Genomic DNA, 14,679 nt, shown 5'->3' with positions numbered 1-14,679 from the left:
AATATTTTACAATATTTTATGTATTTCTTATAAATATTAACTTTTTTTTTCTTTCTGAACTGATGCTTAAGTTATTAATTATGTACCATATTTAAGGAAGTTGCACTTACTACTAGGATGTATCGCTTGGTTGCTTCCACGTCTCTGTCTAAGCCCATCTGTCCCCTCTGACTTGTCCTCACCCTGACTTATATCTATGTTTTTCTGTGGATTTTCCAAGTGTGTGGTTTTGCTTTCTCTTGTGTCAGGGTAATCCAGTGACAAGTCCATGCTGTCTATTTTTTCAAGGAATTCATTGACTCCAGTTTCCAAATTCTTCTGTTGCATGACATAGTGTCTGCCTCTGCACTTTTCCAGGAGTTTTTCTGCATTCTGAATGTGATCTTTGACTCTGGATTCCTCCACATCTCCATCACATAAGAAAAGCACCATAGTGTAATTCCAGACTCTCTCAGAGAGAAGCTCCATATGCCGACTTGCTGATTTAAGCTCATTTACAGATGGTACATCATCAGTGTTTATGGGCAACACCAGAATTAGAGCATGAGGACCTGGAGCACAAAGTGTCACACTTCGGGTGATTTCATCCTTAACTTTCTTTGTAGTTTTGTCTATACTTGTACTGTCCCATCCTGGTGTGTCCACTAAGCGGATTCTCCTTCCTGTCTTTTCACCTTCATATACAAAGCACTCTTCACACTCCTCATTAGGCTTTGTGTCTCCCAGGATGACTCTGACCACTCTGTGCTTTCCTGCTCCAGCTTTTCCCAGCAGTACAATCCTTCGTTCTGAAAGAGGAGGTGGGTCTCCTTCATTAAGACAAAAAAAACAACAGAGAGTTTGAATTATACTCCTGTTCTTGATGTGCAAATATTATTATACACAGTAATTTAAAAGATATCTAACCTGGAGTTAGATTAGTGTAGACTGCATCTGTACCTGCCATGACTTTGTTAAATCTGTTGAAGTTTATCCAGCTGCCATGAAAGTCTCACTTTGAATTTCTGTCAAAAATGTGATTATTTGAAAACTGTGCAGGATCAAGTTCTGTTCATAAAAGGAAAGGGGGGGGGGGTTGATATCATGCATATGTATGCTATTAGTTGATATCAACAAATTTGATGATATTTTACACACATTGCAACTGGGACTTAACACACCCAATAGCCCATAATATTTAGGTGTTAGTGTGGGAGGATGAGGGGAGTGAAACTCATTTGGGAAGCACATAATTAGTTGAATTAAGATGACCTGTGTGCAGTTAAAATTTCACATGATCTTAAATACACCTGTCCTGAAAAGGCACCAGAAAATCTTTTTGCTAAGACTGCTAGTATTGTTTTAAACACAAATGAAATAGATTCAAATTAATGAAAAAATATAGTTGTTTGTGCCTACAGGAAATATAAAAACCTTCCTGTAAAAGCATTCGCCTCGTGCTTGAACAATTTATTAAGAGATTATTGATTAATAGTAAACACAAAACTATAAACTTGTCTAATAATCTTGCACATTTGAGAAACTCTGAGCAATTCGGGCTGATTTTCCTAAATTCTAAAAGAAATTCTCATGTTATTATTATTTTATTCACATAAAATAAATTAAAGTAATAAAGTAAATAAAAACTTGTTTAAGCTTTGGTGTTTTCGTCTGGATTAAGCACTTGTTTTATAACAGAACGACAAAAATCAACAAAAAATAAAAACTGCAACAATTTTATTTCTAATTAAAAATAAGTATTTAAATACTTATTTATAAGATATTTAATACAAGAAGAAATTACTTACATTATTTTTCTGATCAGTTGTAAAGTAGGTTATTTCAGGTTGGATTTGTCTGTAACTGCGTTGCATGTAAAATCGCCACTGAGGGTGTGAACGTTTTGATATCAGGAAAACCACCTTGATCTCATGGTTGCCAACAAAAAAGCAATGCAGACAAAAAGAAAGCAACCACAGCTTCAAAAACTCACCCAAAACAAGCCTAATATTACTAGAGTATGTTATGAACACAAAGTTAACATTAATATATATATATATATATATATATATATATATATATATATAAAATACTATTATAATGTTGGGCTTGATTATGAAGCTGTATTTGCCGAGAGAGTTGGAAACCAAAAGTTCAAGGTGGTCTTCTTGATATCTTTACACACACACACACACACACACACACACACACACACACACACACACACACACAGACACACAGTATCAGACAAAAAGTTTGTACACACCTTCTAATTCTGTGTTATTTCCTGATTCTACATTATAAAGCAATGCTGACAGCATCCATAATATGCATTAATCTCCTCTGAGCAGTTGATATTGAGATGTATCTGCTACTTATGATCTGTAAATCCTTCATAACGGCTCTAATCTGAGGTGCTGTTTGTTAATTGGTGATTTCTGAGGCTGGTGACTTTGAATGAACTTCTCCTCTGCAGCAGAAATAACTTTTGGTCTCGCTTTCCTGGGAAGGTCTTCATGAGAGCCGGTTTCATCATGGTGCTCGATGGGTTTCGCAAATGCACTTGACACAATACTGTTTTTAACTGTTGAACTGTTCCTTCTTTATATTTTAAAATAACAACTGATTGTCATTGTTGTTATTTAATTATCTTATGTCTCAAGTGTTATTTAATAGTCTTGAAATCCCCAGTATTGTTCTAAATTGTAGAAAATAAATCACTGGAGAAACACTGAATTTGTTGACACCGAATGTGTGTCCAAACTTTTTTGCAGCTATTTTTTTTGAAGGGCAGGCACACTAGCTAATATTAGTACGTTATGCTTGTTTTTTCAAGTCTATATTAAAAATAACTTTTTCCCTTTTCCCAATCTTTGTTAAATCTTTCTTTTCTTCCTTAAATTCGAACCAAAAACAAACAAACGTGTAACACAGCATGGCTTACTCCGAAAAAGAAATGTAACTTTTTAAAAACTGATGTATGTACAGATCATGATATATTTATTCTTCCTGTTTAAAACCAGTTTGTCTCACATGTTCCAAAACCGTGGTGCTAGTTAAGGCAGTAATGTGAAGCGCCACTATGAGATAAAACACGGGTTGTTAAAACAATCAAATCCACAGCAGTCCGAGGTGAGAGCACGTGAAATACACAAACTGACTTTATTAGCTCTCAAATTTAATAATCCCAAATGTTGAGTAAAAATGATGTTATGAACAGTCATGTGGCAGAGGTTATAATCTGCCTTAAACTGGGAGGATTTGGCTGATGACAAGAGAAGTACAGCTTAGCGTAAACAAGGCATAAAATACTCAACCTTTATTTTTTTGTATTAATAAGTACAGACAGACAGGCAGACATTTACGTTGGTGAAATAATAATATCACTGATTACATTAAAAGCTTATTTTTAGCTTTAAACTTTTAGCTATTTCTAAAACGCTTTCACCGTCAATGCTAGTTTATTGCATTACATATGTTAATTTTGTTACATTTACTGCATTTGGCAGACACCCTTATTTATAGCGACTTACATTTTAATCTCATCATACATATAAGCAGTTGAGGGTCTTGCTCAAGGGCCCAACAGTTGTCACGTGAAGGTGCTTGGGTTTGAACCTGTGACCTTCTGATCCATTGTTTAACACCTTAACCACTGAGTTACCCCTAACCTGTCTGTCCACCTGCATGGGCCAGTCTTCAGCTGCTCTTTACTAGAGTCATTCACGTGAGCTATCTGATAAAAAGAATTAAAACTTTTATTATAAAAGTAATTTCTATATGTAACACTACATATTATATAACCTAAATAAAATACACTACAAAACACAAAAAATGTGCTTGGTTTTAATGTCATGTTTATTTTAATCATTTATGACAATTGTGCATGTTTATTTAAGAGCTAAACAAAAAGAAAAAATCTCGCTGTGTTCACCAAAATGTCAGTAACAATTATCTTTTGTGTAGTGTTATTAATTATTTCAATCTAGCTGCACAATAAACAATAATATTCAAAAACTCACAAAACTATAAAAAGCTAAATGTAGAGAGAGATGAAAACACACTAACCATTCTTACTTTAAACTGCACCATTACTTTTACTTAACTATCAAGAAATATAATATAGAAAATATAGGTAATATTTAACATTAACTAGAGTTTAACTTTTTTGCCTAGCCAATTATGAAATCAGTGACTGCTCTGGTATTAGCAAAGAAACAGGATAATAAGCCTTTAATACACTTTTTATTGTAAGAAGGAAAAAGAGACACATGACTTGTTATAACCCAATGCTTACTCCGTCACACTGAATCATCCTCAATCACAAATAGATTAAACTAACACAAATGGACAGTCCGAACTAAATTGTGTATGGGAATATCACTGCAGATTATATATTGGTTTAATTTAAAACCTAATTAGTTTTATTCAGCATTAATAAACTTGATTGGATGCTGAACTGAAGTAACTGGTTGCTAAATTGAGATCATCTAATTACCTACAGTACCTTGAACAAAAGTTTCTGTAAATTGTACATTAAAGTTTTGTAAACAACTATATTTAATATACAACTATAAAATGTTTACTTTAAAATATTATAATAAATTAAACCTTTATCTCACACTAAATAAAAGCTGTAGCAAATGGACAAATGTTATTCAAACCTAAAGATTAATCTGGTGAGCTGTCTTTAGGTTTATTACACATTCATTTTGTGAAATAAGTTTATATAAACTTCAGAGACAGGCCTGGTTTGGATTTAAAAACATCATGTTGCTAACCACTAACACTTAAAATCACTTAAAAATACATTAGGAAAGTTGTAATCGCAACATAATGTGAAACTGGTTATTATATTGCAAGTGTAGAATAATATAATAAATTCTCTGAAGATCACCAAAACATGATTTGGAGATGCACATGAGCAGAAAACAGCATGGTGACAATACCATGGGAGTGCTGGGATTGTGCTGGATTACAGTACACTTCCCAGAGACTATTACTGGTCACATGCTCATGAATGTGCTCATGTTTGTTTGTTTGTTTGTTTGTTTGTTTGTTTGTTTCTGAGTTCATGCCTAAGGTTCACATTTATAGTTCATGGTGTTATTGTGTCCCGCATTAGTTTTGTGATGTCATAGTTACAGCAATTCATTAGTTAATAATTACAAATTCACATATGCAAAAAATATCCATACTTCTATAACATATCTTTCCAATCCATCAGAAGGCATTCTTTATTGCCTCTAACCTCAACTTGCTATTTATAATTTCAGCATAATTTAGATGCCCATTGCCCAGCTGGGAAACTCTCAGTTCATGCTGTTCCCAAATCTGCCTAGTAAATGTCACTTGTAGATTTATTTCAATGAGACACTGAGACTTTCATGACAACTTTGATGACATTACAACTCTACGCTGTATTGTTTACAACACATTCTGCTTACACATATTTAAAATGAATTGTAATCAAACAGTACAAAATAAATTGATATGACATTGGGAATGTTTGAAAATAATTAGTTTGAAGGTTTTAATGACTGATGACAAATTTGTTCTATTTTTAGATCATAACTTTTGTAGAAATACAGTTATTTTTTTCAATTTGTAAAATATATATTATGAAGATATTATGATTGTAAGGACATTAATGAGCAGCAAAATAAAATCAATCTATTTTGCTAATGTTTCCAAAAGAAGCAAGAAATATTAATGCTGGTAAAATATTTTGTAAATTGTTTCTCCCAACGGTAGAAAAAATGGCAAAATTATATTATCAAAACAAAATAATTGACATATCAGTGTGAATTGTGGATGATTTTTCATAAAGGTTTCTGGGACATCTATGTGTTTAGAAAAGAGATGTGCATTGGGACTGGGCTCCTATGGAACGCATTTAAAAAAGTTAAAGCCCCCTTAAAAACCACAACATAAGTGTTATAATATACGTATGAAACACATTTTAATACAAACTACAAAACATTTCGATTGATAGTTTGTTGAATTATTAATGGGAGTCATAAACAATAAAATATCTGTATAAGCACTACATTATATAAAAGTTTTTACATAAAAAGGAGACCATTCAAATATTGTCTCCAAAAAATTAAACACGTAGAACTGTCTATAAGACCATATAGTGTATATTGTAAATACATACTAACAACCTTAAGGCTGAAACCTCAGTGACTCTTAATCATTAAATCTTTCTATATAGGATCATTCAGTTTCCATCAGATTTATCATAACATTGCTTTTAGTGCAAGTAATACATCAGCTACAGCTGCATCAAAATCATTATAAACATAATAAAATATGCATATTATTTAACAAAAAAAAAATTTTTTAACTCATGCTTTTATAATCAGCATAATAGAACTTTAACCATGAAAAGATCTCGAAGTTCTGTGTTTCGGTAATGAATAAATGAGCAAATAAAGAAATGATATATTATATTTTTTTAACCTGTGTTGAGATTTCACCTGCAGTGAATGGTAATTATAGATAGATTTTATCTGAATTTATTTTGAAAAATTTAATTGGGTGGAATTAAACTTTCATCTTGTTTACATTAAAGAAGTTAAATATGCAAGGTTAAATATAAATTCTTGTGGATGGACCAGACTAAGAACAAGACCTCAGACCTTAGACAGTGCCTCCACTCCTCCAGGGCCAGTTTGCTGACTAGGAGCTCTTGATCACCGATTCAATTTAAGTTCTTTTGTTCGGGGATTAGACGGTGAGAAAAGAGGCAGCAGGGATACAGCTTGTTGTCAAGCAAGGTCGAGATTAGACAGCTGGCAACTGCCTGGAGCTTGTCTGGCCCCATCCTTGAAGAAGTCATTATTAGCTCTAAAAACATGGTCGATTCATTGTGAAATTCGCATTATTCTACTTGGACAAATGAAATATTTTCAAGAAGTTTTTAAGTCTCTAAAGTCCCTAAGGACGTAATTGATAAGAGCCTGGAAAACAGCCGGGGCATTAGTCAGACCAAAAAGGATCACAAGATACTTATAGTGTCTGGTTGGTGTGTTTCCATTCGTCGCCTTCTGGTATTTTAACATAATGGTAGGAGTGGTGTAGGTAATATCCTGGATCCTGGAGAAGCTCAAATGCTGTGGCCATCAGCAGAAGGGGGCGCTGGTTCTTTACCATAATTTAATTCAGCCATCAATACACGAGCAAAAGAACCCATCTTTTTTAACAAAAAAAATTGGCCTCCCCAAGGAATAAGGAGGGTCGAATGATACTTGGTCCAAGGACTCCAGTGATTAGTCGATCATCACCTGGATCAAGTGAGCCTGTCGTTCATGGAGAGATGTATGGGAAGTTGTCAGCAGTTCCACTTGGCAGTGTCACTGCTCCTCAGACAAGATGCGGGTTCTGTTTAGCTGCATTGGTTCTTCCTGCTTGCTTTGTCTTGGTGGATCCTTAGTGACTGGATTTACTCTGCTTCATGCTTGCTCTATGTAGATTTTCAGTACAGCATAGGAGAAGTGGCCAAGGAAGTTAATTACATTAATCCAGTATCTAAGCTCATTCCCTGTGAAAAAATATATAAAACAGGACAGCCTTTGCAAATAGATGTTTAATGACATAAATCCATATTAATTTAACAATAAGCAGTGTATGCAAATATGTACAAAATATTTATGAGGGACATATTAGTTGAGAAATAAAGCTTTAAATGGTTTTAAACTAAAATTAGTTCTAGAAAAAAAAATATTTTAACAATCAGTCCATAGGAAATTACAATTTACAATGCAATCAATCCTCAAAAAAATGTCATCTTTACCACCAGCTCCAAATAGCTCCCAGTCATCATTGCCCTCTCATCATACAGTATATCATCATACATGGAAAACATGGTTGTAAGGGCAGTGTCTGAATTTATTATTATAATTTTCTTTTTTTTTTTGGAATAACTCCAAGAATAAATTAAACTGTGGTTCATTTTTGCCTCCTTTCTCATCTAGGTGAAAAATACCTGTATACCTGCTCATTCCTGTAATTATTCAGTGGCATTGAATACATTTACAATCATGCAGATACAGATCAAGAGCTTCAGTTACTGTTCACATCAAACGTCAGAATGTGGAGAAAATGGTGATATTCTCCAGTATTCAGCTGCTCAGTTTTTTGCTCAGTGAATATTTTAGGCTTAGTACAAATATTTTAGCCTTGAATTGGAGGTGTTTAATAACTAAGCAGTAAAGAGAGAAACTTAGTGTCTAAGGAAGGTGAAAGTGGAGTAATTAATCGCCGCACACAAGGCTGGAAAATGTCAAGAAAAACTTCTGTTATAAAAACCATTACAGTTCAGTAATCTGACAGGACGCGATACATTCCATGATGATATATGATATATATTTCCCAAACCTGATTTTTTTCAAAACATTAAATTTAATTTTTGTTTCAATACATTTGGCCACCTCTTTATTAATTTATTTACTTATTATAAAAGTAGCTGCAACCTCCCCATTACCCTGATGCTGAATGTCTTACAAGAAAAGAAAAGAAAACAAAATAAATAAAACGACAAGTCCCAAGAAAATTTTGACATATTTGACTTAGATCAGGGTCTTGCTAAAAATGCCAGTGGGTTTGATGTTGTGCTTATGTTATTCATTTAAAAAAGCCAAAAACTGAGGAAAATTGATACAACAAATCCAAAGACAATCCCCACAGCTGCCCCGACTGGTCCATATGAGGCTCCGGCTACTGAGCCTATAAGAGCACCCACGAAGGCAGAGTTGTAATGCAGCTGGTCCAGATTCTTGCTCTTTGGGGCCTCAGTTCCATCTCTTTGACTCTTTGAATCTTCTGTTTGTTTGGTCACTAAAAAAAAAATTAGTAAAGAAACCATGGCACTTAATTATTTGTATATATTGACATTAGCTTTCTTTTAAACTGATGTTTGAGTTATACATTTTGAGTAAGTTATACTTACTATTAGGATATATACATTCAAGGCTTCCACGTCTCTGCCTAAGCATGTCTTTTCCCTCTGACTTGTCCTCACCCTGACTTTTATTTGTGTTTTTCTGTGGATCTTCCTTGTGTGGCATCGTGTCATAGTGAACCTGTGGAAGGAAGAAACCACCTGATTCTTTCACCTTGCTGTCTCTTATGTTTTCGTCCACCATGCTGTCTATCTCTTTAAGGAATTTATGAAGTTCTGTTTCAAAAGACCTCTGTCGCATAACATAGTGTCGGCCTCTGCACTTTTCCAGGAGCTTTTCTGCACTCTGAAAGTGTTCTTTGACTCTGGATTCCTCCACGTCTCCATCACATAAGAAAAGCACCATAGTGTAATTCCAGACTCTCTCAGAGAGAAGCTCCATATGTTGACATGCTGATTCAAGCTCATTTACAGATGGTACATCATCAGTGTTTATGGGCAACACCAGAATTAGAGCATGGGGGCCTGGAGCACAAAGTGTCACACTTCGGGTGATTTCATTCTTAATTTTAGTTGTAGTTTTCCTTATACTTGTACTGTCCCATCCTAGTGTGTCCACTATGCGGATCCTCCTTCCTGCCTGTTCACCTTCATATACAAAGCACTCTTCACACTCTTCATTGAGCTTTGTGTCTCCCAGGATGACTCTGACCACTCTGTGCTTTTTTGATTCAGCTTTTCCCAGCAGTACAATCCTTCGTTCTGGAAGAGGAGGTGGGTCTCCTTCATTAAGACAAAAAAAAAAACAACAGAGAGTTTGAATTATACTCCTGTTCTTGATTTGCAAATATTATTATACACAGTAATTTCAAAGATATCTAACCTGGAGCCATTGGTAAGACTTCACCTGTATCAAAGCTGTTGAAGTTTATCCAGCTGCCATGTATGTTTTTTTTCTGTAAAAAATTTGATTATTTGAGAATTGTGCAAGATCAAGTTCTGTTCATAAAAGCAAATCTCAGCAAATCAACTAAACAAATTAGTTGACATTTAGCCTGATGGTATTTTACACATACTGTATTGCAGTGTAAAAGCCTGGAGCTAAAATAGACTTAACTAGGACATAATACACAAATAACCCATAATATTCAAGTGTGAGTGTGGGGGGACGGGGGAAAGGGAACTCATTTGGGGAGCACATAATTAGGTGAATAAAGATGACCCGTGTGTACTTAAGGTTTCACCTAATCTCAAAAACACCTGTCCTGGAAAGGCACCAGAATTTTTAGAAAGAATACTTAAAGAAACATCATGAAACATCACAAAGAAATGTTACTGAGTTTGTTATTTGTGTCTACAGAAAACATAAAAACTTTTTTTTTTTTTTTAATAACTCCAAGAATAAATTAAACTGTGGTTCATTTTTGCTTCCTTTCCCATCTAGGTGAAAAATACCTGTATACCTGCTCATTCCTGTAATTATTCAGGGGCTAAATACAATGGCATTGAATGCATTGAATCAAGCAGATATAGATCAAGAGCTTCATTTACTGTTCACATCAAACATCAGAATGTGGAGAAAATGTTATCTCAGCGACTTGTCAGAAGGTTATGATCTCATGGGATTTTCACACACAATTCCCTCTAGAGTTTGCACAGAATGGTACAAAATAAGAAAAGAAAAAACATCCAAAAGGCTGCAGTTCTTTGTGTAACGTTGGTTGGCTAGATTAAGCTAAACTAAATAACCACATCTCAGAATGCACAATTCATTGAGCAAAGCTTGAAGCTGCTTTGTAATAAAACCTGGTGATATTCTCCAGTATTCAGCTGCTTAGTTTTTGCTTCTAGTTTTGCTCAGTGATGTCATTAGCTGTGATCATTCAAGGCTTTCATCCCCTGAATATTTTAAGCTTAGTACAAATATTTTGGCCTTAAAGTGGAGATGTTTAATAACTAAGCATCAACCAGATTAAGTGGTACAGACACATTCTGTCAGTGATGAATATACCCACAATAGTTACAGCTGAGCCTATAAGAGCACCCACGAAGGCAGAGTTGTAATGCAGCTGGTCCTGATTCTTGCTCTTTGGGGCCTCAGTTCCATCTCTGTGACTCTCTGAATCTTGTTTGGTCACTGAAAAAAAGTAGTAAAGAAACCATGGCACTTAATTATTTGTATATATTGACATTAGCTTTCTTATTTAACTGATGTTTGAGTTATACATTTTGAGTAAGTTATACTTACTATTAGGATGTGTCCCTTGGAGGCTTCCACGTCTCTGCCTAAGCATGTCTTTTCCCTCTGACTTCTCACCCTGACTTTTATCTGTGTTTTTCTGTGGATCTTCCTTGTGTGGCATCATCTCATAGTGAACCTGTGGAAGGAAGAGACCACCTGATTCTTTCACCTTGCTGTCTCTTATGTTTTCGTCCACCATGCTGTCTATCTCTTTAAGGAATTCATGAAGTTCTGTTTCAAAAGACCTCTGTCGCACTACATAGTGTCGGCCTCTGCACTTTTCCAGGAGCTTTTCTGCACTCTGAAAGTGTTCTTTGACTCTGGATTCCTCCACGTCTCCATCACATAAGAAAAGCACCATAGTGTAATTCCAGACTCTCTCAGAGAGAAGCTCCATATGTTGACATGCTGATTTAAGCTCATTTACAGATAGTAGATCATCAGTGTTTATGGGCAACACCAGAATTAGAGCATGGGGACCTGGAGGACAAAGTGTCACACTTCGGGTGATTTCATCCTTAACTTTCTTTGTAGTTTTGTCTATACTTGTACTGTCCCATCCTGGTGTGTCCACTATGCGGATCCTCCTTCCTGCCTGTTCACCTTCATATACAAAGCACTCTTCACACTCTTCATTGAGCTTTGTGTCTTCCAGGATGACTCTGACCACTCTGTCCTTTTCTGCTCCAGCTTTTCCCAGCAGTACAATCCTTCGTTCTGAAAGAGGAGGTGGGTCTCCTTCATTAAGACAAAAAAAACAACAGAGATTTTGAATGATATGTTCTTGATGTGCAAATATTATTATGCACAGTAATTCAAAAGATATCTAACCTGGAGCCATTGGTAAGACTTCACCTGCCATGACTGTATTAAAGCTGTTGACGTTTATTCAGCTGCCATGAAAGTCTCACTTTGAACTTCTGTGAAAAATGTGATTATTTGAGAACTGTCCTGGAAAGGCAACAGAATCTGTTAGAGAGAAAACCTAAAGAAACATCATCATGATGACTAAAGAGCTATGAGAAGTCACCTGAGACATAGTTTTGGAAAAGAAAGGAAAAAAAAATTAAAACATTGTACAGAACATGATTAAATTAATTATAAAACAATAGACAATAATATGACACAACCATGACTCTGCTTAGAGAACACCATTGTCAGGGTTTGTTTGTTTATGTTTTGTTTATATTATTAAAATACTATTTGAAGTTTTAACCTCTGCGCTCGTGCCTCACCTGCAAAAACACTTTCGTGACAGCCATCCCCCAAAAGTCTGTGAGTAGGTTAGAAGATGCTTTTTTTTTTTTTAGTTCTGACAGGAACGGGTTACACCAGGCTGAATTTATTGGTTTTTCACTTCAACTTAATTTTTGCATTTTCATTTGTAAATTGTTTTCCAAACTACAGTATATATATTTTATTTTGCACAACATTACTTTATTATGTCAATATTATGGGCGACTGTTTGTAAAGTTATGACATAACATCCTAATCCCATTTTATTTAGCTCCAGGTTGTAAAATGTCAACAGGGTAAGGATGGTGAATATTTTATTGATAATACAGGTTATTACTGAACAAAGATACACTATAATACAGAATTAATTAGGAATTGCTACTTAAAATCTTTTTGCTAAGACTGCTAGTATTGTTTTAAACACAAATGAAATAGATTCTGGTGTTCACATTAATACACAAATAAATACAAATATATATATTTTTTGTGCCTAAAGGAAATATAAAAACTTTCCGGTAACAGCATGCGCCTTCATGATTTCATGCTTGAATATTTTATTAAGAGTTTATTAGATTAAACTGGTCCAATAATCTTGTACATGTGAGAATCTCTGAGCAATTCGGGATGATTTTCCAAAATTCTAAAAGAAATTCTTATGTTATTATTATTTTATTCACATAAAATAAATTAAAGTAATAAAGTAAATAAAAACTTGTTTAAGCTTTGATGTTTTCCTCTGGATTAAGCACTTGTTTTATAAGAAAATGACAAAAATCAACAAAAAATAAAAACTGCAACAATTTTATTTCTAATAAAAAATAAGTATTTAAATACTTATTTATAAGATATTTAATACAAGAAGAAATTACTTACATTATTTTTCTGATCTGTTATAAAGTAGGTTATTTCAGGTTGGATTTGTCTGTAACTGCGTTGCATGTAAAATCGCCACTGAGGGTGTGAACGTTTCGATATCAGGGAAACCACCTTGATCTCATGGTTGCCAACAAAAAAGCAACCACAGCTTCAGAAATTCAAAACACACCTAATATTACTAGAGAATGTTATGGCCACAAAATTAACATAATTATATATTAATAAACTTACTATAGTAATATAAAATACTATTATAATATTGGGCTTGTTTATAAAGCTGTAGTTGCTAATTTATCTCACAAGAGTTGGAAACCATGAGTTCAAGGTGGTCTTCTTGATATTTTTACACACACACACACACACACACACACACACACACACACACACACACACACACACACACACACACACACAAAAGTTTGTAACACCATTTAATTCCATGGTATTTCCTGATTTTTTTTTTCTAAATAGTAAAACATCTACAATCCATAATATACAATAATCTCCTCTGAACAGTTGATATTGAGATGTATCTGCTACTTATAATGTGTAAATCCTCCCTCACGGCTCTAATCTGAGGTGCTGTTTGTTAACTGGTGATTTCTAAGGCTGGTGACTCTGAATGAACTCCTCTGCAGCAAAGATACGTTTTGGTTTTGCTTTCCTGCGAGCAAGTTTCATCATGGTGCTCGATGGATTTTGCAATTTCGCACTTGACACAATACTGTTCCAGAACTATTCCAGAACAGCTGATCTTCAGCTGAACAGACTGTCATTGTTGTTACTTAATAATCTTAAGTCAAAAGTGTTATTTCATAGTTTTGAAATCTAAAAATATTGTTCTAAACTGTATAAATAAATCACTAGAGAAAACCCCCTGAATTAGAAGGTGTGTCCAAACTTTTGACTAGTACTTATTGATTTATTGATTAATTTTTGTTTAATGTTTTTTGAAGGAAGGCACACTAGTTAATATTAGTATATGAAACTATATTAAAAAAAACCTTTTTTTTTTTTTTATCGATCTTTATAATATTTTTCCATACTTGGATGTTTTTGTTGGCTATACACATCATTTATCTTATGTGTGGACTGCATCAAATAATGAATTTGGGGAAAAGTAGACCATAAATGTAAAAAACAAAGTCGCTTGTCAGATTTTTCTATCAACCATATTTTTAAGAACAACACCAAAAAAATAGCCCAGTAATATTTTCAAGCCCACATTATGAGTTGCATATTATAACCAGAACTGGTAACTATGCTTGAACTCTTTAAGGACCAGAAACCGTCTCAGAAAACAAGTCTTTCTAAATATCAGTCTGCTTGTATATCTCCAGTATATATCTGTACTGTATGTCGGCCCAGGCTGGCTTGACAGAATTGAATTAAACTGGGCCAGTCCTTCGAAGTTAAATCTTCCCCCTGAAGTTAAATCTGC

General features: G+C 34.3%; 1 protein-coding gene across 4 annotated transcripts in view; it reads right to left on the bottom strand.

The window, feature by feature from the left end:
- The window catches only part of LOC128527190 (protein N-terminal asparagine amidohydrolase-like), a 50,502-nt gene that overhangs the window by 1,086 nt on the left and 34,737 nt on the right, over positions 1-14,679 (bottom strand). The window contains exons 6-11 of one of the 4 annotated variants that reach the window (XM_053499547.1): positions 11,133-11,864; positions 10,900-11,021; positions 9,768-9,840; positions 9,175-9,667; positions 8,933-9,065; positions 8,680-8,820 (exon numbers count right to left, since the gene is read on the bottom strand). In XM_053499547.1, coding sequence (XP_053355522.1) covers positions 8,818-8,820; positions 8,933-9,065; positions 9,175-9,667; positions 9,768-9,840; positions 10,900-11,021; positions 11,133-11,864 — 1,556 coding nt within the window. In that variant the 3' untranslated portion in view covers positions 8,680-8,817. Of the gene's footprint in view, positions 1-110; positions 810-8,135; positions 8,821-8,932; positions 9,668-9,767; positions 9,841-10,899; positions 11,022-11,132; positions 11,865-14,679 lie in introns of those variants that run through there. The other 3 variants (XM_053499546.1, XM_053499545.1, XM_053499548.1) reach the window with 3 other exon arrangements.

Source organism: Clarias gariepinus, chromosome 6, assembly GCF_024256425.1.
Source record: "Clarias gariepinus isolate MV-2021 ecotype Netherlands chromosome 6, CGAR_prim_01v2, whole genome shotgun sequence".
Lineage (NCBI taxonomy): Eukaryota > Metazoa > Chordata > Actinopteri > Siluriformes > Clariidae > Clarias > Clarias gariepinus.
The sequence above is the reverse complement of the archived record's forward strand: the minus strand, read 5'-3'. Positions and strand labels throughout refer to the sequence as shown.